Source organism: Cebus imitator, unplaced genomic scaffold (assembly GCF_001604975.1).
Source record: "Cebus imitator isolate Cc_AM_T3 unplaced genomic scaffold, Cebus_imitator-1.0 Scaffold1, whole genome shotgun sequence".
Classification (NCBI taxonomy): domain Eukaryota; kingdom Metazoa; phylum Chordata; class Mammalia; order Primates; family Cebidae; genus Cebus; species Cebus imitator.
The window spans coordinates 3,449,111-3,473,150 of NW_016107316.1; the positions used below are offsets into that span (position 1 = coordinate 3,449,111).

At 48.8% G+C, this 24,040-nt stretch overlaps 1 protein-coding gene across 7 annotated transcripts in view; it reads left to right on the forward strand.

Annotated features, from left to right (window-relative positions):
* Positions 1-6,224: 6,224 nt before the first annotated feature.
* LPIN1 (lipin 1) overlaps positions 6,225-24,040 on the forward strand; it is a 152,644-nt gene continuing 134,828 nt past the window's right edge. For 4 of the 7 annotated variants that reach the window (XM_017525942.2, XM_037737397.1, XM_037737389.1 and 1 more), the window contains exon 1: positions 6,227-6,405. In XM_017525942.2, coding sequence (XP_017381431.1) covers positions 6,325-6,405 — 81 coding nt within the window. In that variant the 5' untranslated portion in view covers positions 6,227-6,324. Of the gene's footprint in view, positions 6,406-24,040 lie in introns of all 7 variants that reach the window. The other 3 variants (XM_037737378.1, XM_037737380.1, XM_037737390.1) reach the window with 2 other exon arrangements.

The following is a 24,040-nucleotide window of genomic DNA, read 5'->3' on the forward strand; positions in this document are numbered from 1 at the left end:
ATACCCAATGCAATACTGAAGGAGGAGAACAAAGTTTAGAGGACTGACACTACTTGACTTCAAGACTTACTGTAAAGGTATGGAAATCAAGACAGTGTGCTATTGACAGAGAATTGACAAAACCGATCAGTGGAACAAAAATGAGCACAAAAGGATCACAGACCTAAATGTAAATGAAGAAATATTAAACTCTTGGAAAGAATATAAGAGAAAATCTAGATGAACTTTGGTGATGACTTTTCAGGTGCAACGTCAGAGGCTCACTCCACGAAAGAAAGAATGGATAGACTGGGCTTTATTAAAATACAAATTTTCTGCTCTGTAGAAGCAGTGACTCTGTGAGGCACTGTCAAGAAAATAAGTCATAGTCTAGGAGAAAAGATTTGCAAAGTCACAGCTGATAAAGGACTATTACCCATAACATACAAAGAACTCTTAAAACTCAGCAGTAAGAAAACAACCAATTAAAAAACAGATCAAAGATCTTAACAGACACCTCACTGAAGATGATGTACGGATGGCATAGAAGCATGTGAAAAGATGCTCCACATCATATGTCACCAGGGAGATGCAAATTAAAACAACACTGAGACATGCTGTACACCATTTAGAATGGCCAAAATCCAGAATACCAATAACACCAAATGCTGGCAAGGCTGTAGAGCAAGAGGAATTCTCATTTATTGCTGATGGGAATACAAAATGATATAGCCATGTTGGGAGATAGTTTGGTGGTTTGTTACAAAACAGTGTACACTCTTACCATATGATCCAGCAATTATGTCCCTTGGTGCTTAACTAAATGAATTGAAAACTTACATGCACAGAAAAACCTGCACATGAATATTTATAACAGTTTTATTCTTAATGACCCTAACTCGGCAGCAACCAAGATGTCCTTCAGTAGGTGAATGGATAAATAAGTTGTGGTATATCTAGAAAATGGAATAGTATTCAGCGCTAAAACCAAATGAGCTCTCAAGCCAGAAAAACACATGAAGAAATTGTGAATGCATATTATTAAGTGAAATAGGTCAATTTGAAAAGGTTACATACTGTGTGATTTCAACTGTATGATATTCTGGAAAAGGCAAAACTATGGTGATAGTAAACGGATCTGTGATTGCCAAGGCTTAGGGGAAGGGAGGAATGGATAGGTAGAACATGGAGGATTTTAGGACAGTGAAACTACTGTATGACTCTATAATGTGTATAGGTGTCATACAGTAGTGTAGAGGTGTATGACCCTATACTGGTGGATACATGTCATTATACATTTGTCAAAGCCCACAGAATGTACAACGCCAAGCATGAACCCTAATGTAAACTGTGGAGTCTGGGTGATAATGATGTTGGCGTAGGTTCACTGATTGTAACAAACGTACAACTCTGGATGGGCACGATGATAGTGGGGCGGGGCGGGGTGGGTGTGTGTGTGTGGGAATAGAAGGTGTACGGGAACTCTCTGTACTCACTAGACAATTTTTGCATGGACCTGAAATTGCTCTAACAATTAAAAAGTGTGTTAATTTAAAAACCATGACAGGATGTGACCTTTTTTTCCCCCATGATGGGCACATTCCATGGCATGAGGCGCTATTGGTGCTACTCAAGTAAATTAATATTAAAATAGAGACCAGGCCTGAAGAATTCCTGAGCAGAGAAAACCAGTTAAGCCACGGAGGTGACCTTGACCTTGTTTGAAAATATAAGCAAAACTTAACTTGGGTTATTTCTTGTAAATACCTATATTAAAAAAAAAAAAAAAAGCAACTTAAGCTCAACCAATCAGAAGCTGCCAACTAACTTATCCAACTAGAGACATTCCAGTGAGATAGGCCAAATAAGTCAACTACACAATTGTAACGTGAAATATTTTCTTTGCTTTACTTCTGCATTCACCATATAAAAGCACTCCCCTTGGGCTCCCCTGGTGGAGCCTGTAATCACTTTCAGTTTGGTGTTTCTCAATTCCTGAACTGCTATTTATTCAAACAAACCTTTCATAATTGCATTGTACCTCAGTTTATCTTTTAACAATGCTAAAAATGACTAAGTCCTGGACCCTGTCCCCAGGGGGCCCCTGTGGTTGTTGGGCTGATGAGAAAGAAATTCATAGGCACTAACCCTCCCTGGACATTCTAAGTGTCCAGTAAGGGGAGTAGATGATGAGACCTCTGCCTCAGTTCCCCTTCCTGGCCAAGTGAGACTCCCTAAGCCTCAGCTTCCTTCTCTGCGAGGTGATGCCACCTAACCATGAAGAACACTGTGAGGTTGGAGATGATATGTGTGAGCAAAGTACTTGGCACGGAGAAGGAGCTCAGAGACATCAGTCCTGGCCTCTCACCCTTTTCCTCAAAGGTCAAAGGAAGGAAAAATCATTATGGGTGGAGAGGTCAGAGAGGACTTCATGGAGAAGGGGGATTTGGCCTGGGTCTTGAAGAGGACAAGTCTGAAAACAAAGAGAGCAGGAGAAAAGCATCCCGGGAGGAGTCACGCAGGAGCTAAGGGTTAGAAGTGAAGAAACACCCAGTGCTCTCAGAGGTTTATAGATGACTCCCAGGGGCAGCCTGGTCGCCAGGGGACGGGGGCGGCCTGTGGATTCTTGACAGCTGGGGGTTCCAGAGAAGTGTTTCAGGGACATTCAGCTTGGTCCTGGCAGAGGTCACTTGAGGAGCAATGGAGGATTCGGGAGCTCTATTGGAGGAGAGTTGGAGGGTCTATAGCTGACGGCTGCCCCAATAAAGCAGAGGCTCGATGTCTCCATCTGCAGACTGGGGCTGTCCGTGCCTCCCCAAAGTGACTGGGGGGTTGAATAGCTGCTGTCACTCACTGAGGGTTTAACATGTGCCAGACATTGTCAAGGACTTCCATGCATGGCCTCAAGTATCCCCACAACTACCTTCTGGGGGAGACACTCTTTTTATCCTTGTTTATCCCAGGTAAAGAAATGAAGGTTCTCAGAGGTTGAGTGAATTGCTCTAAGTCATGACAGCTTCTACGGGGCAGAGTCAGATGGGGATCCCAGGCCTATCTGATCCGGAATGTGGGATTCAACCAGCATGCCGAGCTTCTGGTGGGCTCTGGCGTGGGCTGGGAGCCCCTCCAATGATCCTGGCCCCATTTCTTGGCTCACTATGTAGACCAGTGGAGCTTTCAGCAGCCTGACATGGCAGTGAGACACGTGTCACTCTGACCACCTGTGTCCTCCATCAGGGGTGTGAGGCCAGTGCTTCTCCAGCACGGTGGATCTACTAGGGGCATAGTGTACTCAATCCAGGCCTCTGCCATCCCAGGTCACTGTGCCATGACTGTGAAATGTGCCTTGGGACTGGAGCTCTGAGGACTGAGGCCAAGACACAGCCGGCTGCGGCCCCTTCCCTGGCTCTGTTTGCAGGGGAGGCTCCCCTCGGACTGCAGCTTCCTCATCAATGCAGTGACTCTGGCCGTGCCTATGTTCAGAGCAACTCCTTCTTGCCCACGTGATCTGCTTCTACCAGATCCTGGCCAAATGCTGAACATGACCAGTTATAATTTCTCACCATCTTATCACTCGTTGGTCATGAGGTTCTTAAAATATCTCGACAGGATGAGTTAAAAATAGTAGGAGTCCCAGTGCCCCAGCTCAGTAGAAGTGTCTTAAGGGCTGTTATTTTCTGCCTTACACTTAAGGACATTTTGGGGCACTCACACTGTGGGAGCTATTCCAGGTCATGGGCGTGGGGGGCATCGGCTCTGTGCTGGTCTTTCTCCAGCACTCTCTGAGCTCTCCTGCAGTGAGGAAGGCTGGGAGCATCAGTGTCCCCACAGCCTTGTCATGGCACAGTGACCTGGGATGGCAGAGGCCTGGATTGAGTACACTATGTCCCTGCTAGATCCACCATGCTGGGGAAGCACTGGCCTCCAAGCCGTGAAGTGAGTCATTACTGGATGCCTGTTGCATTAGACAGAAGAAGCCAGCTACCTTTCATTTATTTTCCCATTTCATTCCCACCACAATCCAAGATGGATTTTGTCCGGGCAGGGGTGCCCTCTGGAGGGAATGAGGAAGAGGCGCTGTGATGAAAACAGCAGAGACAGCCTAGCTGGGGAGAAGAGGGAGAATTAGGGAGCAGCACTCATGGGGCCAACAGAAGAGCATTGGAGAGCTCGGGGGGCCGTCGCGGCATTGCAGTCTGCAGGGACGGGAGGAGGACCAGCACCCGGAGAAGTACACTCAGGGAGCCTGACTTACGCTTCCAGCCATCCTCCTGCTGGCTCTCCCTCCATGGCCAGGACCAAGCTGAATGTCCTCTGAAACATTTCCCTGAATCCCTGGGGCTGTCAAGAATCCACAAGACACCCCCATCTCCTGGCAACCAGGCTGCCTCTGGGAGTCATCTACAAACCTCCAAGAGCACTTAGCATTTCCTCACTTCTAACGCTTAGCTCCTGCTGTGACTCCCCTGGGGATGCTTTCCTCCTGCTCTCCTTGTTTGCAGATTTGTCCTCTTCAAGGTCCAGGTCACATGCCCCCTTCTCCATCAAGTCTTCCCTGATCTCTCCACCCATAGTGATTTCTCCTTCCTTTGGCCTTCAAGGGAAAGGGTGAGAGGCTGAGCGTCTCTGAGTTCCTTCTCTGTTCCAAATACTTTTCTCCCATGTATCATCTCTAATCTCACAGTGGTCCTCAAGGTTAGGCAGTATCAGCTCCCAGAGAAGGAAGCTGAGGCTCAGTGCGACTCACTTGGCCAGGAAGGGAAACTGAGGCAGTCCTCATTGTCCACTCCCTTTATTGGATGCTTAGAATGTCCAACATGCTCTCATGACAGTATTCTAGTGTCCCTTCCCTGGCCCTGCTGTGCTCCCAGATCACACTGTGTCTCTCTCAGTGAAACTGCAAAGGCCTCTCCTTCAGTTGCTGCTAAACCAGATAGCGGCCTTTGTTCCCTCTCTCCAAGTGCACCCCCTGCCCCCACCTTGCCAAGAAACTGCCCTAGTCATGTGCCCTCCCTTTCACCCTGCGCAGGTCACCTGAGCCCAGCCCCATCACCACTCTGGACAGAATCCAAGGCTCATGCAAGGATTAGGTTTAGATGAAGAGTCCCGCCTCTGAAGTCAGCCTGGCCCTGCTCTGCCACCTCCCAGCTTTGGGACCCAAGGCCACTTCTGTAAGCTTCTGTTTTCTGTTCATAACCTTACAGGGGTGCTGTGGAATTATATATGATCATGGATCTTCTTCTGCTTTTTGAGATGAGGTCTCACTCTGCACCCAGGTTGGCGCGCAGTGGTGTGATTTTGGCTTGCTGTAACTTCTACCTCCGGGGCTGAAGTCAGCCACCCCAGTAGCTGGGACCACAGGCACACATGACCACACCTGGCTAATTTCTTGTATTTTTGACAGAGATGGGGTTTTGTCATGTTGCCCAGGCTGGTCTCGAACTCCTGAGCTCAAGCAATCCATCTGCCTCAGCCTCCCAAAGTGCTGGGATTACAGGCGTGAGCCTCTGAGATTGGCATGCATCCTCAACATTTACACAGGTCCTGATATGCAAGAGGTATTCACCTGGAGAGCTGTCATGATGATGGATGGGGCTAAGTGCCTGCAGGTGGAGTTGGGGCTAGCTGGGAAAGTGGGTCCAGAGTGGTGTGTCGTGCTCAGGGCTGTGTGGGGAGTGCAGCACCGCCCTAGACCTGGCTCTCCTGACACTCTGCAGGGTGCTGAGGCGATGGAGAGGAACAGAGAGGCCTCCGGAAGCTCTCATGTGAGACAGTGGTAGGGATTATTGTCTAGAAAGCACCGTTCCCAGTGCTCAGCACAGGAGGTAGTCTCTCCCTCCACACCTCCCACCAGTCCCCTCTGGAGACAGAATGTCCCAGGACGAAGAGGACAAATATGAAAAGAAGTTGCACAGGAGAAAAGCATCTGGGAACTGCGTGGCCTTGGGGAAGTTAGTCAGTCGCTGAGTCCTACTGCCTCTGATGAGCTGGAGTGGGGAGGTCGGGGGTTCACAGTGCCCCGCAGCTGGTCCCCAGGGTTCAGGCCCCCTCTCTAGTTTCCCCTTCACAAAGTTGACAGTAACTGGCATCTTCTGGAAGCTTTGCATCCTGGGTGTTGTTGGTCAGCTGGTCCCAGGTAGGAGAGGATTTGCAATTCAACACTCTGCTTTTTTGCTGAGCCTTGTGACTTGGCTGGGGCTCCCGGGACTGGTACGAAGGGAAGCACGGCTGCCCAGGCTCCAGTGTCACCCAGCCCAGCCTCCCAGCTTTGGAGCTGGTATCGTCTGGGGGACATTTCTCTCCTGATGCCGGGTAAGGAGGCAGCCAGCACCCTCAGTGCGGGCCATGGGGGAACAGGACGGCATTCGCAGCTCCAGCTGGGAGACTTCACAGGGCAAGAGCTCCCCAGACTCGGCTTGGTCATGGGTAAGCGCTGGCCATGTGGCCATCTGCAAACACAGCCCCTGCTCTCCCTCCTTCCATCCCCAGGTGCCCGCTTACTGACGGGACCCAGGGAACATTTGCACCCCAAGGGCCTTGTTCTGGATGGGTTTGTGCGTTCACACCTCTCCAGATAAGTGACTGGCCCAGCTTGCTCTTCATAGGCTCCTATTCAGAGGCTGCATTTATAGAGGAGGATTTAGAACTTATTCAAGAATTAAAGGCCTTTTTCTTTGCCTTGGATGGAAAAGGTATAGCGATTGCTTTATCTTCAAAACCGGACCTTGGCACTTTGTGAGCGCCTCTAGCCCATCAGGCACTGTGCTGGAATGCCCTTGTCTGTCCAGCTTGTGTGTAGGCCAGGAAGAGAGGCATGGAGGGTTGAAGGGACCCCTCCAATGTGGTCGTTTAATCAGCGGCGTCTCCAGTAATATGCTGTGCGTGCCGTGGGGCTCCTGTGGACCCCAAAGCCAGCAGCTGTCCCTACTGCCCTTTCCAGATCTCATCCTAGAGACCAAGGCTTTGTTGTTGTTACTTTCACAAAAAAGCCCGAAGCAGGAGTGGAGAGTGTTCAAATAACCCCAAGTGGCAGTGAGTCCTGAGGCTAGGTCCTGGGCTAGAATTCAGGGCTTTGCTCTTTCTTCCAGAGGCCAGGCTGCAGTGAGGATAATGTGTCAAACCAGGGCTCCGAATGGTGCGTTGGAGACACCTGCTGTGGTCCTTGGCTGCAGAGGCTGAGATGGTGCTGAGGGAGGGCTCAGCGTGCTTGGGGGCAGGGAGCCCCAGCTTTCTGCATCCTAGGGGGACCAACCTCCTGCTCCTGGACCCCAGCACCTGTCACCTGTCACTTGAGTCAGCTCCATCCTCAGGGCAGCACCTTCCTACAGGGACAAGAGGCCTGTAGGAAGGCCTCAGGCTGGAATGCAGTGAGGCTGTCTAGGGAGAAGGAGGTGTGGATCCTGCTCCCACCTCTGTGCTGTTTTGCAGCTTGGCCCTTTGGGCAGGTATTTCCTGAGTGGTTTGCAGGAGACAGACATCAGGCTGGTCCACAACACCCCTCTACATGCTGGGAACAGGAGCAGGACCTCCTCTTGGGAGCCCAGGGCAGGTGACTGGCACCCACACTCTGATTAATTGGACCATTTTTGTGGTTAGTCAGGGATTACGATGGCTTTGTCTTGTTTTCATTGCTGGAATGTCTCTTACGTTCACCCAGTGCTGACTGGGAATGGCAGTCACATCTCCCGAGTGGGCAGGCCGGGCTCCTAGGGAACTCTGCCACATGCCCCACGGGACTGACTCTCTTGCCAGCCCTGAGACACAGGTGTCACTATCGTGGCATCTTTCTCGCACAACCCTGGCAGTGAGGAACATGGCACTACTATTCCCATTTGACAGCTGAGAAAACTGAGGCTATGAAGTTGGGACTTTTGCATTGCACCTTGTGAGGGGAGTCGGGGAAGAGGGACAGGAACCCAGGCCTCTTGGGTCCCAGCCCAACCCTCCTGCTCTCCCGCACCTCCCTACAGATGTGGAAGTTTGGATTTGATATTGATTTGATACCGTGTCTGTTTTCTGCTTATGTCTTATTAAATATTAATTATTTTTCTGATTATAAAAGTATGTTCATTGTAGAATATCTAGCATATACAGGAAAGTTTAAATAAAAAGCCTGGAAATTTTGTAAACAGAGATGGTGCTTCTTTCACTGAAGGCTCCTTGTAATGAAGCTGTAGAAAGGACGTCAACCCCGCCACGTGTCCCCTTGCATTTCACAGCTCCTCCCAGCCCACAACCATCCCGTGTATTTGCTATCCTGTCCGTCTGCTTGTTGACAGACAGACAAGATACCAAACCCCAGGCTAAAACCCTCCACAGGCTCCTTGGCTGATCCACTGTGGTCTGGGCTTCCCCCACCCCTGCCCCAGCTCTCTCTGTCCGGTGCCTGTGGTATTTTGCTTTGGGGAGGCAGGCCTCCATGGCTGAAAAGGGTGATGGGGCTGGGGGAGCCTGGCCTGCTTCCTCTCATACTGCAGAGCTGGCTCACTGCAAGGCTCTGGGTCTGAAGGGCCTGGTGGCCTTGGCCTTGGCTCAGGCTGCTGCTGCACCTGGAGGCATCTGAGCTACTTGCTGAAGGGTGGCTGCAGAGCCGTGATCCGGGAGTGTCACTGGGAGTTGCTGCTGGGGACTGGGTCTGGGACTAGCCCTTGGAGGTTAGGGACAGCTGGGCCCAGAGTCGGGGCTTCAGCAAAGCGGAGGAGCTGGGACCTAGATCAGGCAGGCCCCCGATGGACTGATAGCAGTCCAGGAATGCTGCGGGAGGTCTGGGTGGGAGAGGCTGGAGCTGCGACGGCCCTGGCCAGAAGCCCAGGCGGGGCTTGCTGGCTTCTGGGAAGGGTAAAAGTGGCTCAGCTGCCATGGGGCTGTTTTCACCCCTGGGGCTAAAAAAGGGCAGCCGGTGGCAGCATGAGCCCTCAGAGGCACCTGCTAAGTTGGCAGCTCCACCTGTGCTGCTGGCCACGGCCATTCCCAGAGACTCTGGGCTTGGTCTCTGCTCCGCAAGTATTTCTGGGGCCTGAGTGTGTACAGAGCTGTGTGTGTGTTGGAGCGGGGAGGGGGTTGGTGTGACGCCTGGACTCTCCCTCCTCTGCAGGAGGTCAAGGCAGATGGGAGTGAGGGGGTTGCAGCTGTCCCACCACAGAATTCACAGGGCACAGGTCGAGAGTGATTCTGCCTGGCAGGGCCAGAGGAGGCCTCTCTGAGAAGCTGGCTTAGAGGAGGAATAGGATTTCAATAAACAGAGCCGATTGGGGTGGAGCCTTCCAGGCTGCAGGGTCAGCTTAAGCAAAGGCTGGGGAATGAGAGGACAGCGTGTTCCCCTCAAGCCAAGTTTCCAGGGTTGTTCCTTGGGCCGTTTGGGGCTTTATTTCTTTCTTAGGGTGTGTGTGTGTGTGGTGACATTTGTCTTGCCAGGCACCTCATCTATGAAACACAGCAGGCAGCCATGGGGCAAATATGTAAGACCCAAAGTGAAGGCCAAGGCTCAGGGGCCACGAGGCCTGGACTCGCACCCGGCATTGTCAGTTACAGGTTTGGATTTGCTGCAGACTTAGTTGTCTCATCTATAAAATGAGGCTTGTAATACCTAATTATATGCTACTCAAGATACTCGATAAACGGTAGCTATTATGAATACCAGCGCAACACCTGAAAACAGATGGCCTGTGGCAACAGGCTGGGCTGTAAATACAGTGGTGCCAAGACAGTGAATCCGTTTACACCGGGCCAGTGAACTCAGCGAGCACTGTACAGGAAAACGCATGGAGCTGGATCCTGCATTTGTCTCTGTATGAAGAACAGAATTCAGTATTCATTTAGACACTTAGCTTGGCGTTCAATGCCCCTCAAAGGCTGGCCCCGCCTCATCCCCTGATATGGTTTGGAATTTTGTCGCCCACCCAAAACTCCTGTTGAATTAGAATCCCCAGTGTTGGAGGAGGAGCTTGGTGGGAGGAGAGTAGGTCATGGGAGCGGACTTTCCCTTTGCTGTTCTCATGAGAGATCCAGTTGTTTAAAAGTATATAGCACCAGCCAGGCACGGTGGCCCAAGCCTGTAATCCCCGCACTTTGGGAGGCCAAGGCAGGGGGATCACAAGGGCAGGAGTTCAAGACCAGCCTAGCCAACATGCTGAAACCCCATCTCTACTAAAGATACAAAAAATTAGCCAGGCGTGGTGGAACCTGTAATCCTAGCTATTCAGGAGGCTGAAGCAGGAGAATTGCTTGAACCTGGGAGGTGGAGGTTGCAGTGAGCTGAGATCGTACCATTGCACTCCAGCCTTGGCAACAGGGAGAAACTCTGCCTCAAAAAAAAAAAAAAAAAAATGTGTGTAGCACCTCCCCCTATTCTCTTCCTCTTTCCTGCCCTGGCCATGTAGGATGTGCTGGCTTCCGCTTCGCCTTCTGCCATGGTTGTAAGTTTTCCGAGGTCTCCCCAGCCATGCTCCTGTACAGCCTGCAGAACTGTGAGCCAATTAAACCTCTTCTTTATAAATTACCCGGATTCAGGATTTCTTTATAGCAGTGTGAAAACAGGCTACTACACCCACCCTTGGCTCTTGTCCTTTCCTTTAACCATGTCCATGTGCCACCCCCAGGACGTGCTGAGCCAGGCGTGTTAGCTGGGTCTCCAGGGAGGTGACCATTCATTTTGTCACCTCCAGTCCATGTATGCTTGGGGATTGGAATTGGGGCCCCATTTATCCAGAGCTTTTGTTTGCCACCTGGGTTCCTTTGGCTGCACCAACCAGAGACCTGGACAGAGGCTGGACGACGTCCTCTGGGGCCCCTTTCTACAGGGACCTCTGGAGCGCACGCCCCTGATGCTGGCCAGGTGTGGAGACAAACCCAGGGAAAGGGTCCCTTCTCCCAGACCCCAAGCCCCCTGAAACACCTGTGTGGGCTGCTGCCTGCTCCTGGAAGGGCTCTGGGGAGGCTGCCACCTCTGGCCAGCCTGAAAGCACGGCCCCTGGGGTGTGTGTTGTGGAGGAGGTGGAGTCAGAAGAAAACTGCTGGCCTCCGAGGGAGCAGGGCTTCTTGTCTCTCTCCTCTCAGCATCCTGGGTCGCCCCACCACTTCTGCAGGTGAACAGTGGGGAGGCCTTGAGCTCCCCCTGGAGGTGACACTCTGCCACTACAGTTAGGAAACCACCTGCCTCCAGGAAACCCAACCACAGTATCCGATGTGACTTGTCCTAGTGACAAGAAGCTAGAATGCGCACGAGCAAAGTCGGTGGTCACAGGGGAGCAGCCAGGTCAGTCCTGCTTAAACCCCTTGCTGTTACGTGTTTGCGACTGAACTCGTAGCAAGCTGCCGATGGAACACATCCTGCCTCCGGCACAGACGCCAATCTTCAATCCATTCTCCCCAGCACGGATCACAGCCCTACTCATCCTTCAAGGCCCAGGTCAAATGCCTCCATCACCATACCGTTTCAGTTAGTGGTTGGGGATAGGGGCTCCAGTCCTCCTGTAATGTAACTTGCCTAAAATTTCTTTGTTTTGCGATCGTCATCTTTCTGCTGTAGACAGATTTTATTTCCCCCTGTAAAGTTGGAGTGCAGGGGACAAGGCTCTGAACACAGCATTTAAGTAACAGATGGTTGTGGTCATGTCCCAGTACGTATTTATCGGTTCCTGCTCCCAGTAACTGTCACACTCCACGGGGTGGCGAAGGTGTCACCATTCAGTGTCCCCATAGCACCTAGCACAGCCTCCTGCTGCCCAACCCAGGGCAGACCCTTATCACGGAACGCAGGTCCTTGTTTGTCTGGGTCACTCAGGTTTATGCCTATGGTCCTGTAATTATTTATGGTACCTTCTTTTGCTGTCACAGGTGTCGAGTTGGGATAGTCACCCTATTTAGCAGACACCTATTAAGCCAAAACGTCTTACTGTATAGCCTTCCCTCATCCAAACCTGTTCCCAAAGGTTCTTTCTCATCAGACACTTGTGTGCGGGGGTCCCAGTAGCCTTCCCGGCCCCTCTGGTCAGGGCTAGAGTAGGGGACAAGTGTCTAAAGCAAGGCCTTCAGCAAGGTCCCCTCCCTGAGAGACTCAGTTTGTGAAGCCTGTGACTGTGAAGCTCAAATGAGTTATGTGACTCCACGTACTCTGCAAACTCTGGTGTGCCCTATTATTGCCGTTTAACTTGTCAAGGTCAGTTCTGCACCCCTGCAGGCCCTGTAAGGGCCGGAGAAGAACACTTGATCTGGAATTTCAGTATCACCATTTGAGCTAAGAAACACATCCAATAATGCAGATCATATAAAATGCGTCATGTGTAATTCTGTCGTCTGATATTTAAACATGCTCAAGTGTATGGTAGAGAGTGGGAGAGATTGGGCTGGGCTGGGCTGGGCTGGGCTGGGTATACTTGAAATGTTAAGTCCAGACATGCGGAGATGACAGCAGTTGAAGGGAGGTAGCCTGTGAGTCCGTTTTTGAGAGCAGATGGCTAGGAGTTGAACGTGAGGGATGGGAATGAGGGGCTGAGAAGAAAGAAGAGAAACAGGGAGGTCTGAGACGGCTTTTGTTCCGGGAAGTAACGGGCCCGCCCTTCTTTGTCCCTGCCTCCTCCTGGACTTTACGCAGAGGAGAGAAGATAGGGCGTGGCTTCCCCCCAGTGCTGTGGTCATCAAGGTAAACAGATTTGCCCTGCCCTGCACTGCTACCCCGTTCCTTCAGGAGGGCTGGTGTTTATGCAAACACCATAACCAGGTGTGGTGGCACCTGTAATCCCTGATGCACCTAAGGAAGGGACAGGTGTGGTGAAAGCCACGCTTTGCCTTCCAGGTGCTCTGGGTTGGAATCCCAGCTCTGCTTCTTCTAAACTGGGCTGCAACCTTGCCCAAGTCACCTTGAGTCTCTCTGAGCCCTGGGCTCATCATCTTTAAACTGGGGCTGATGACGCTGCTTTACCAGCCCAGCACGAGGGTGAATGAGGTGAGCTCAAAGGATCTTCTTACTTTTCTCATAGCAGCTGCATGAAAGGTGGATTAGAAGAAGCTGCCAGGCAGTGTCCATTTACTGAACATTCAGTGTGAACTGTTCAGTCTGTGAACCCCTGGCAGGTGTCATATGGGGTCTTGTGATCCGAATGGCAGCCCAGGGTCTGAGCTGCCTCTGGATCTGGAGCCCCCACCCTTCCCAGTGCCAAGGCTGATTCTGATGTGAGCAGGTGTGTCTGCTAGAGCAAGGGCCAGCCAGGGTGATGGGCTTTCTTGCCATTTGCCTCCTGGGCTCAATCAGTCCTCCTACCTCAGCCTCCCGGGGAGCTGGGACTACAGGTGTGTGCCACTGCAACCAGCTCATTTTTTAAAAAAGTTTTTGTAGAAACAAGGGCTCTCTATATTGCTCAAACGGGTCTTGAACTCCTTGCCTCAAATGATCCTCCTGCTCTGGCCTCTGAAAGTTCTGGAATTACAGGCATGAGCCACTGTGCCCAGCTCTCTCATTTTTGAAGCAAGAACCAGAGCTGGAGAATTACTGGGCATGGAGTATTGGTGCCAAAGTTCTCACTGCCCGTGGTGAGCAAAGAAAATAGGACAATATTGTGGGGTAGATATGTTAATGTGACTTGGCCCCTTCAAATTACTTGGGAAAAACTACTATTTACCCTGGGAGAAGGCACTTTCCATTTTGGGGAGGTTAAAATATCTTTTATGAAAAGAAGAATATTTTCCCTCCCTCCTTCCCTCCCTCCCTCCCTCCCTTCCCTCCTTCCTTCCTTTATTCCATTTTAGGATTAAAAGTTGACAGCCTTATGTCAGTTACCACACATGCTCCTCAAAATGAAAGTTATAAAAGTTAATTGTGTTTTCACTCATTTCCTTCTTCTAGTAATAAATATTCACCAGGCAACACTGTGGCGGCACTCTTCTAAGCACTGGAAGTGAGCCGTGAATAAAACAAAACAACATCCTGCCCTCCTGGAGCTTACAGTCCACGTGGGGGAGAAAAGAATAAGCAAGTGCCTAATTGGTGTACATGTCAGATGGCGAGAGGGGCTGTGGAGAAAAAGAAATCCAGGGAGGTGACAAGGAGCTGGAGGCGGGGGGATGACGCAGCTTTCAATGGGGAGGTTGGGGAGGCTGCCCTGAGAAGGTGACATTTGAGCAAAGACTTGAAGGAGCTGAGGAGTGAGCGGAGGCCTCAGGGGGTGTCAAGGTCCCTGAGGCTGAAGCATCTGGGCAGGGTTGAGGAGTGCAGAGAGGCTAGTGTGGCCAGAGCTGAGAGGACAGGAAAAGTGGGAGAGATGGTGTAAGAGCCATGTGGAGGCTGGCGGAGCACAGGCCAGCATGGAGGCAGCAGCCTCGACCCCACCTTGGAGGGTCATGTTAGGTTCATTCACCCATCTCCTGGGCTTTCGGGGCAGGACAGACATGGTGGACCTGCTGGGAGGCTGTTGCCATAATTCAAGTGGGAGGGAATGGGGATTTGAACCAGGTGGTAGCAGAGGAGGATTTTGAACCGTTTGCTCAAATAAACTCTTTAGCATATTATTGTGCCTCAGTTTACCTTTTAACAGAATTCAGAAGAGAAATCTAGGCTGGAGACACAACTTCAGTCCCTGAAATACAGAGTTTAAGAACTCAGACCTGGCGCATCCTTTCATTTTACAGATGGGTTGCCAAGTCCCCCCAAGGGCACCAGATGTCTTTGCTAGGCATGCCCATGGCAGAACTAAGACTAACAGTCACTCACTTCCTGACTTCCCAACGAGGAAAGTGTGTAAATTCAGGCGCCATTTTCATTTCCCTTTGCATTTAGGTTTGGAATACACTTGGTCTTGTTTCTCTTTCCAGAGATTTCCCTCTGTCTCTCTTTTCTCAGCCCTTCACATTCTCCTTGTGCCTCTGCTTATCCAACCCCATTTCTTCTTTTGGGGTTGCGTTCCATTGATAGAGCACTTAGACACCCTGGGAGACAGACTGCCTCCACCAATGTCCAGTGACCTTCAAAGCCTTGTCTAAGCACAGCCTTCCCTGCAGCCTGGAGCCACCACCCCCAACCCTGCCTCCAACTGCTGGGATGCCTCCGTTCTCAACCACCCACCCACTTGCTTTTAGAATTTGGCCCCCACCTTCTATTGTGGTTACTTTGGGATGCGCCACTGGCACATAACAAGCACCTGGAGCTTGGGTAAGGGACAGATGCAGGAAGGACATGACCAGGTGAGCGCGCTCCGGTCTTTGGTGAGCTTTGGCCTGCTCTGGGCTTCATCCAGGAGTTGAGGATCCCTGACCCTGCTTTTGGCACTTACCATGTGATCATCCACAGCCCCTGGGCTGTCCCTTTGGGAAAACACGGCCCAGTGTTGGTGGGATGTGCCTGGAGAAGGGGGAACAGAAAGTGGGTGGGCCCAAGAGCAATCGAGAGATGCTCTGTAGTTAGCCTCAGGGTGAAACGGGAGAGGAAGGCTAGGACGTTGTGTTGGATAGACTCCGGGAAAGATGAAGAAGGCTGGTGGGGAAGGAGGGTGCTGGAGGGTCTGGCATGCCTGAGGCCTGTGTATGTCGGCCCTGGACAGAGGTTGTGTGGTGTGTTTTGTGGGTGGGTTGTCCTGGTTTAAAGGGATAGGAACAGGGTGGGCAGCCATGGCGTGGGCACCATGGGCAGAGCACATATCAATGAGAAAGAGCACTCTCCCCTTCTTATGAAAGTGAGCAATGAGACGCCCATGGCCATGCTCCGAAGGGGTCTGACGTGGACCCTCTGCTCTCATCACCCTGTGAGCACCATGAAGACACCCCTCACAGGGTTTGCAGTTGGAATGAGTGTCCCTGGTGACGAATGGGTACGGGTCTTTTGTTGGGTAAGTGGAGCTCAGGTACTCCCCTTTCCTCTTCTGCCCCTGCTGCTGGGGGCAGAGTTTTGTTTGGTGCTCTAAGGGCGGATTATCTGGAGTGTAGATTTTAGGAATCGTTCTCTCCACTCCCTCCCGGCATTCTGAATCCTGCTCCATTTCATAGCTTTTGATTTTTTTTTTAATTTTTTTTTTTTATTGAGAAGAGTTCTCACTGTGTTGCTGAGGCTGGGGTGCAGTGTGATCACAGCTCACTGTAGCCTCAAATCCCTGGGCTCCAGTGGTCCTCCTGCCTCAGCCTCCCAAGTAGCCGTGACTACAGGTACACACCACCATGCCTAGCTAAGTTTTAATTTTTTTGTAGAAATAAGTTCTTGCTATGTAGTCCAGGCTGGTCTTTAACTCTTGTCAAGTGATGGTCCCAAAGCACTGATTACAGGCATGAGTCACTGGGCCTGGCCCTGGTCTGTTTTTAAACAATTCTGTTACCTGGTTTTGTTTTTCACCGTATGCTTCTTGAGAGCCTTCTTGGACTTGATAAAGTATATAAGCAAATAATACTGAAAGTGTGAAATAAATTGCCTAGCAGGGCATTATTGGACATAACAGGGATACGACTGTGAGACTCTTCTAAGTTGTTCTGCAGCTGGTCTCAGGAAGGAGCGGGGGGATGTGACATCTCGTACAGCTTGGACAAGCAAGGCAGGGGTGGGGAGCTTTGCCTCTGAATTTGGGCAGAGTTTATTGTTACTAGGATGAAGAGAATGAGACTCTGTAGAAGGGAGAATTGCATTTAGCAGGAGAGAAATACAGAGAATCTGAACCGTTGAGAGATTCTGGCTCTAGCCCTGACCATGTCGTTTTCAGCGGGCCTGCAAAACATGTGTAGCAATAACACCTTCCCATAGGGCTGTCCATAGATTGCCCAAGACCCTATGTGGCAGCTGCAAGCCCAGGGGTGCCCTCAGAAATAGCCAAGCTCACCATCACTCACGGGGGAGGCAGCATTGGAGACCAGCCTTATCAGGTGGGCGGCTTGTGACATGTACTTTTATTAAATAAGGCCATGGCTGGGCTGCTGCTAAGTCTCTGCAGTTTATGGTCTGCACAGAGTGCTGGCCAAGGGGACATTGGGGGCTGAAACCCAACCTGCACTTGACTCATCACGCTGGCTGGGCTCTGGGACCGGGGCTGGATGGGACAGTGTGTCCACCCGGAGGTCCTCTCTGTTAATTCTGCTTGGAGGGGCTCTGAGTGCCAGTGGCGGCCCAGGGAGTGAAGAGTCCACAGTTCTCAATGCTGCAGTCTCCGACGGGGAATTCTTGTTATAGCTGAAAATATCTGCCGGCCCCTGTCTATAAATGGAATAAGAATGGAGAAACTGCTGGAGATGAAAGGATGGAGAGCTTGGAGCCCTCCCTTTTCAAGCTTCCTTTCTTTTCCCTACATCAACCCTGCCACCTCCTTGCCAGCTTCACTCTCCCTCTTCCCACAGTCACCCCAGGGCTCCTTGCAGCATCCTTTGAAACTCCCAGAGGAAGTAACCTCCCAGAGCTACCACTCTGGAGTTGCAGGCTGGGGTTCTTTTTAAAGCGCATGGAGTTAACAGTCTGTAGACTTCAGGACTGAGACTTCCTGCGTGGCAGTGGCTGGGAGGATCCAGTTTCCATGCCCTGCTATATGTTTCAGGCCTCGCCTGTTCCTCATTTACCCCCAAAAAGTTCAGCCCTTCCCAGAAATGACCTAGGAGTATCTAATTGCGTCCTGGGCCAGAAATACCCTCTAGAGGGCGCTGTCACGCTGAGACCCAGGACGTGACACACGGGCACCAATCAGGGGTCCTCGTCCAGTACATGGCAGGTGGGGAGTGTTGACAAATGGAAAATGAGTTAATACAACATTTTCAGCCAATAAGAAGAGACTTTGGTGAAATTCTTGAGTGAATTCTCTTTATCTAAGGATAAGGTGATTTGAGTTTCAAAGCAATTCAAAATGAAGGAGAAAGGGACTTGGCTAGTTGGTGTCTTCACCTGATTTGACCTAGGCAGAAATTGAGTTTATTAATAGCCATTTGATAGGCACTTCGCAGTTAATGGTGAAGCAAGACGGGATCAAGTTCTGGTTTTTACCCAACTAGAAATGCCCACTGGGTGAGAGGTCACCAGATAGGAAGAAAAGGAACAGTAAGTCTTCCATGCTGAACACTGAATTTAAGGAGCCAACTTGTATAATGGTATGTTGCAGACACGACTTAGTCCCAATTTAGGCATAATTCAAAGTGCTTCAAAAATGATCAACATCCGGGTCAATCATTGTTTTTGTTTACTGAGTGCTCTCTCTCCATGCCAGTGCCCTACAAGACATTTTTCATATTTTGTCCTACCAATCCTTGTAAGAAACATGCAAGTGATCCTTAGCCTCAGTTTACATGCAGAGAACTTTGAGGGATTAATGAACTGCTCTGGTCTTTTCAAAGTATTCTGACTTTTTCGCATTTATTGCTGGTGGCTAAGGCTTTGCCATCTAGAAGTTCTGCAATGGACTTTTGAGGCTATGTTTGTTTTAAACGTCATCATGTTGGTTTTAGACCTGACAAGGCCCTTTCAGATTTTTATTTTGTTATCCAACATACTGATTTGTCATTTCTAAAAATCTGACTGACTTGCTTTCTTTTCTTGACTTCTGTTGAATTATTAATTTAAAAATATAATGTTTCTATCCTCTCTTCTGTTTGTGCTCCGTTAATTCCATTATCATAGAACAAAATCATATTCTTTTAGTGGTTCTCCTTAGCTTTTGAAAACATACCATGTGGGCATGGGGGGCTCACAACTGTAATCCCAGCACTTTGGGAGCTGGAGGCAAGTGGATCACCTGAGGTCAGGAGTTCGAGACCAGCCTGGCCAACATGGCAAAACCTTGTCTCTACTAAATACAAAAAATTAGCTGGATGTGGTTGCAGGTGCCTGTAATCCCAGCTACTTGGGAGGCTGAGGTGGGAGAATCACTTGAACCTGGGAGGCGGAAGTTACAATGTGCCAAGATCACGCCATTGCACTCCAGCCTGGGTGACAGAGTGAGACTCTGTCTCAAAAAAAAAAAAAAAGAAAGAAAAAGAAAAAGAAAAGAAAACCTACCTATATAACAAATATTTTCTAACACGCTTTAAAATTATTTATTACTTCTATACTCTTGCCAAACAAGGCCTAGGCCTCAGCTTACTTTGACAACCATTGGATACACCCCTATCTTATTAGTCTTGTCCGGAGTTTTAGTTTTTGTTTTAAAGAAAACCCAATTTCATTTATTGTTTTNAAAAGTTAATTATAATATGTCCAACCTCTTGTATCTTTATCTGTGCTTTTTGCTGTTTTTTTGTATCCCACACCTTTTGTCTGAGCTCATTTGATGGTTATTTTAGGGATGGTCTATGAAAGACAAATTCCTTTGGTCTTTGTTTATTCCTTTAGTCTTTTTTTATTTGAAAAAAAAAATTTTTGTTTTTTTTGCATTTTCTTTTTCTTGAATGGTAGTTTAGCTCAGTATAAAATTCTAGGTCGACAGTTGCTTTCCCTCAGTATTTAAAAAGGCATTAATCTTCCCTGAGACATTTAAATGTTATCCTTTGCCATGTGTGCTCTGCTATATGTTTCACTGTAATGTATAGGTATAGATTTATTTTTATTTACCCTTCTCAGTATTCAGAGTCTGCTTTTTTACTCATCACTCGTTCAGCAATTTTGAGAGATTCTCAAACATCTCTTCAAAAGCTTCTTCTTTACGATCTCATTAATTCTCCTTTCTGGAACAATTAGACACAAATGTTAACCTCTTACTGTATTCTCCATGTTTCCTAGCTGCTGTTTGACTTCTTTCTTAATCTCTGACTTGCTGTGCCTGTTGGATGCTTCCTTACTATATTTTACTTCATTAATTTTCTCTTTTAATGTCTCTCGTTAGGTTTTATGTACTATATTGATATTTATGTATTAATTTCAATGACTGAATTTTTCATTTCCAAGATTTCTAATAGATTATTTTCCCTTATTTCATTAATTCTTGATATCTTTCTGTTTCATCATTTCTCTTTTCAATAGAGGTTATTCCTTAATCTGTGTCTTTGTGTATCTCAGTTATTCTCATTTAACAGTCAATAACCTGATTGTTCTCAGGTTATTCAATTCTCAGTTTATTCAGTCCTGATTATTGTTCAGTAACCAGATAATGACTGTTAAATGAGAATAATTAGGATAAATAATGATGTGAATCTATATTCCAAATATTTATTTTGTGTGCTGACCTTAGTCTTAGACATTTTGCTTGAGGGCTCATTTTGAGTGGATTTAAAAATCTGGTTATGTTTTTTTTTTCTCTCTCTCTCCTTTAATACCCCTCACCCCAACTCCTACTCCTTTGTTCTCCAGCAGCAAGGCTGGGTGATTTGAGGGTCCACCCTCAGTCTTGTGGTTTGTAGCTGCCTCCCCAGGTCCCAGGACACAGTCCGGAGCCAGGCCTTATAACAGCACTTCCAGGCTCCTGTCTTATAGTGATATGGGGAAATTTTAGATCTGGGCTCTAAACAAAGCAGCCTTTGGTTTCCTTCCTGCTTGAAAGGTTGGGTCACTTCCCTCTATTGCCTCGGCCCTACGCAGTAGGGCTGCAGACATTTTTAAGCCTCTTTTCACCAGCACTGGAAATCCCTCCTCAGGATCACCTTCGGTGTGAATCCTGGCTCCCGCATCCCATCTACAAGTTCCTCCACAGGTGCTGACCTCCAGCCATGACCTCCTTCCAGGCTAGAGCCTGCCGGGCCTGTGGCTGAGCTCCATTCACCCTGCACACTTCTAATCTACCTTTGGTTCTTACACACGGGCTGGTCTGGAGGCCTGCTATGTCGTATTTGCGTATCCATTGATGTACTGTGGGCCTGGATCAGAGCGGGTGATTCAAAATACAGATTCATTATACCATCTTGACCATGAGCCACAAGTATGCTTTCTCCTCCACTTCAGTATTGATCAAATGTCTAAGAAGGAAAGAGCAAGAATAGAGCCAGTGGCCTGGAGTGAGAAGCCTCCATCCAAGTTGACTTCCATATTTCTTGGGAATAAGAATGTCTAACTGCTGTGCTTGATATACTATTACTCAATCCAGGTTATCCAAACTATCCTTTAGGGGCATCACAAAAGATCTTAGCAAATGCCTTTCTGAAACCCTGACCCAAAATGTGGCCATGTGTGCTATTCCCTTGATTTGCCAGTCTAACTATTCTTTGAAAATGGAAAGCCTTTTCCTTAGCAGAGTTTTTACTGTGAGTTCTGGGGGCTGTCCCTTTCTTACAGGAAGTTATCCTAACCTTAATCCTTGTTTTCTGATCTGAAGAATGACTCACTTGGAAACACCCAGGATGAAGTCCGCACACTGACCATAACTGGCTGTGAATGCTAAGGAAACGCTGGCGTTTTAAAGCACAAAAAGGCACCTGTCCTTAGTCCTATGGGGATATTGAATATTTTTGCTTTTTGTGAAAATGCCATTAGCAAGTTTGGTCCCCTTTCCTTCTTGCTTTGGCTCTGGCACACACAGGCTGTGTGGCTTCGGTGTGTGACTCTGCACTTTGGTGGCCTCATCTGTAAAATGGGTTGCTGTGCAGATTAAACAAGGCAGTGCAGTGGTTCCCAAATACCGGAAGCTCCTGGAAGCTTTGCAAAGTTCCTGGGTTCTACCCTTGTTGATGTTGACATGGTAGATTTGAGTGGGGCCTGGGAATATGTAAAGCTGGTGAATTCTTGAGTCAAATCTGATCTTCTGGCATGTGTTTAAAGAGTGCTTAGCAAATAGAGCTTAGCAGTAAGGAGCACAATACATGCCCTACACATGTGTCCACCTCCTTCTTTCCTCCCCCAGCCCCTGTCTCCTTCTCTGCTTTCCTCCTAGGTATATGGTGCTCCGGGGTTTCCCAGCTTGTGTCACAGAAGAAAATCGTAGGATAAAAATCATTTAAATTGCCCTTCTCCAGATGTTTTTGATAAAAATAGCCAGAAAAAAGGGCAATGCTTAACTCAGAGTTTTCATTTAAATTCCACCTCCACTTAGTGGGCCTATCCTGTATACTTTGTGAAGTCCCATGATACAGAGATAACTAGGATTCTGGCTCTGCCCCTGAGATCTTAGGAATATATTTGCCCCTGAGAAATTTAAGGCATTGAGGCCAGCTGAAGTTGGAGAGGAATGTCATTTTTGGATCAGGACCGGCCAAATCCTACCCCAGAGGCTTTCTCCAGACTTGGGCCCAGCTTTTGATTGCAAGGAAGCTTCAAGGTCATTGTGACAGACATTCTATTTCTCAGCCAGAGGGTCTGAGAAATAGAAAAGGCGGGGCGCTCATCCTCAGGGTCCCAGCAAGGCCAGGTACAGTCATGGTCCAAAGGGCTGTCAGAATCACCTGAGCAACATTTTTTCTTTTTTTATTTTCAGTTGATGGAATCCCAGGTCCAAGCCCCGTGAAATCGAAATTTCTGGCATTGAGCCTTGGGCATGTTTAGCAAATTGCCCGTGTGATTCTGATGTGCAGCCAGGCTTGGGAAACACTGACCTAGAGATCCCAGAATTTTCTAAATGTGACCCGGGCACTCTGCTGAATGATCTGGTCAGCAGTCTGAAATGGTCTCAGTCTAGAGCCCTGCAATATTCAGAGGAGCTGATGAAAAATGCAGACTCCCAGGCCCCACCCTGGACCCACTGAATCAGAATCTGCATTCAACAAGCACCCCCTTTAGTGGTTCATATGTTCCTTGTGGTGTGAGTGGCCACCTGGCACAGAGCTTCTTGATTATATCTGAAACTATCCCTACCATGGAAGCTCCGTGAGACAGGGATTGTATTTTATCCTTGGCATCTCTCTGAGCCTCAGTTTCCTCATCTTTAATGAGGATGGCAGTGATATTAGCTGTACCTCCCCCTCAAGGTTCTCAGGGACACCAATGCCTGACTACCACATTAGATCGTGAATTCCTGGGGGCAAGAGCCATACGTATATATAATTTTTTTTGAGATGGAGACTTCCTCAGTCTCAGTTGCCCAGGCTGGAGTGCAGTAGTGTGATCTCACCTCACTGGAATCTTCGCTTCCCAGATTCAAGGGATTCTCCTGCCTCAGCCTCCTGAGTAGCTGGGATTACAGGCCTGAGCCACCATGCCTGGCTAATTTTTGTATTTTTAGTAGAGACGGGGTTTCGTCATCTTGGCCAGGCTGGTCTCGAACTCCTGTCCTCAAGTGATCTACCTGTCTTGTCCTCCCAAAGTGCTGGGATTATAGGTGTAAGCCACTGCACCCGACCAAGAGCCACATATTTTTAAAATTTCTGCATGCCCAATGCCTAGCATTGGATGAATTAGACATTTTGGCACAAAATGATAGAGCCCTTGAAACAGAAAAGACTTCATAGGTTGTACAGAATTAGCCACTCCAAGAACGTGTGAAGAAACTAAGGTGAGGTTTAGGTTGTTATTGTCAATTAAGCCTATCTGAGAGGTTCATGCAAGGATTCAGAGAGCACGCTGCCATGGCTTCTGGTCTCCATGACGTCTTTCTTCCTTGGCTCTTCATAACTCAGCTCCACTTCAGCATCGTGGTGAAGCTCCTCTGACCCCTCTGGCCACAGCCACTTTCATGCCCTCTGAAATTCTGCAGCATTAAGTGTCTGTGCCACAGGTTTACCTGCCAGTCCTGGACTGGCTTCCCTGTACCTTCTGTCCTTGTGTATATTTCTGAAGCTTGCAATGCTGTCTCATAATACACCTACCAAGCTCTCTGAAGATGGGACCATGGTCCTTGGTGGACCCCATCTGCTTCCTAGCCCAGCAGCTAGCACAGGGCTGAGCACATGAACTAAGTGATAGCATGGCTAACTTGTAAAATTTCTGTTAATTTGGCAAGTTCAGTGGCTTACATCTGTAATCCCAGTATTTTGGGAGGCTGAGGTGGGTGGATCACCTGAGGTCAGGAGTTTAAGACCAGCCTCACCAACATGGTGAAACTCTGTCTCTACTAAAAATAATAATAATAATTAGCAGGGAGTGGTGGTGCATGCCTGTAATCCCAGCTACTTGGAAGGCTGAGGCAGGAGAATTGCTTGAACCAGGGAGGTGGAGGTTGCGGTGAGCTGAGATCACGCCATTGCACTCCAGCCTGGGCAACAAGAGCGAAACTCCATCTCAAAAAAAAAAAAATCTGTTAATTTTATACTTTGGTTT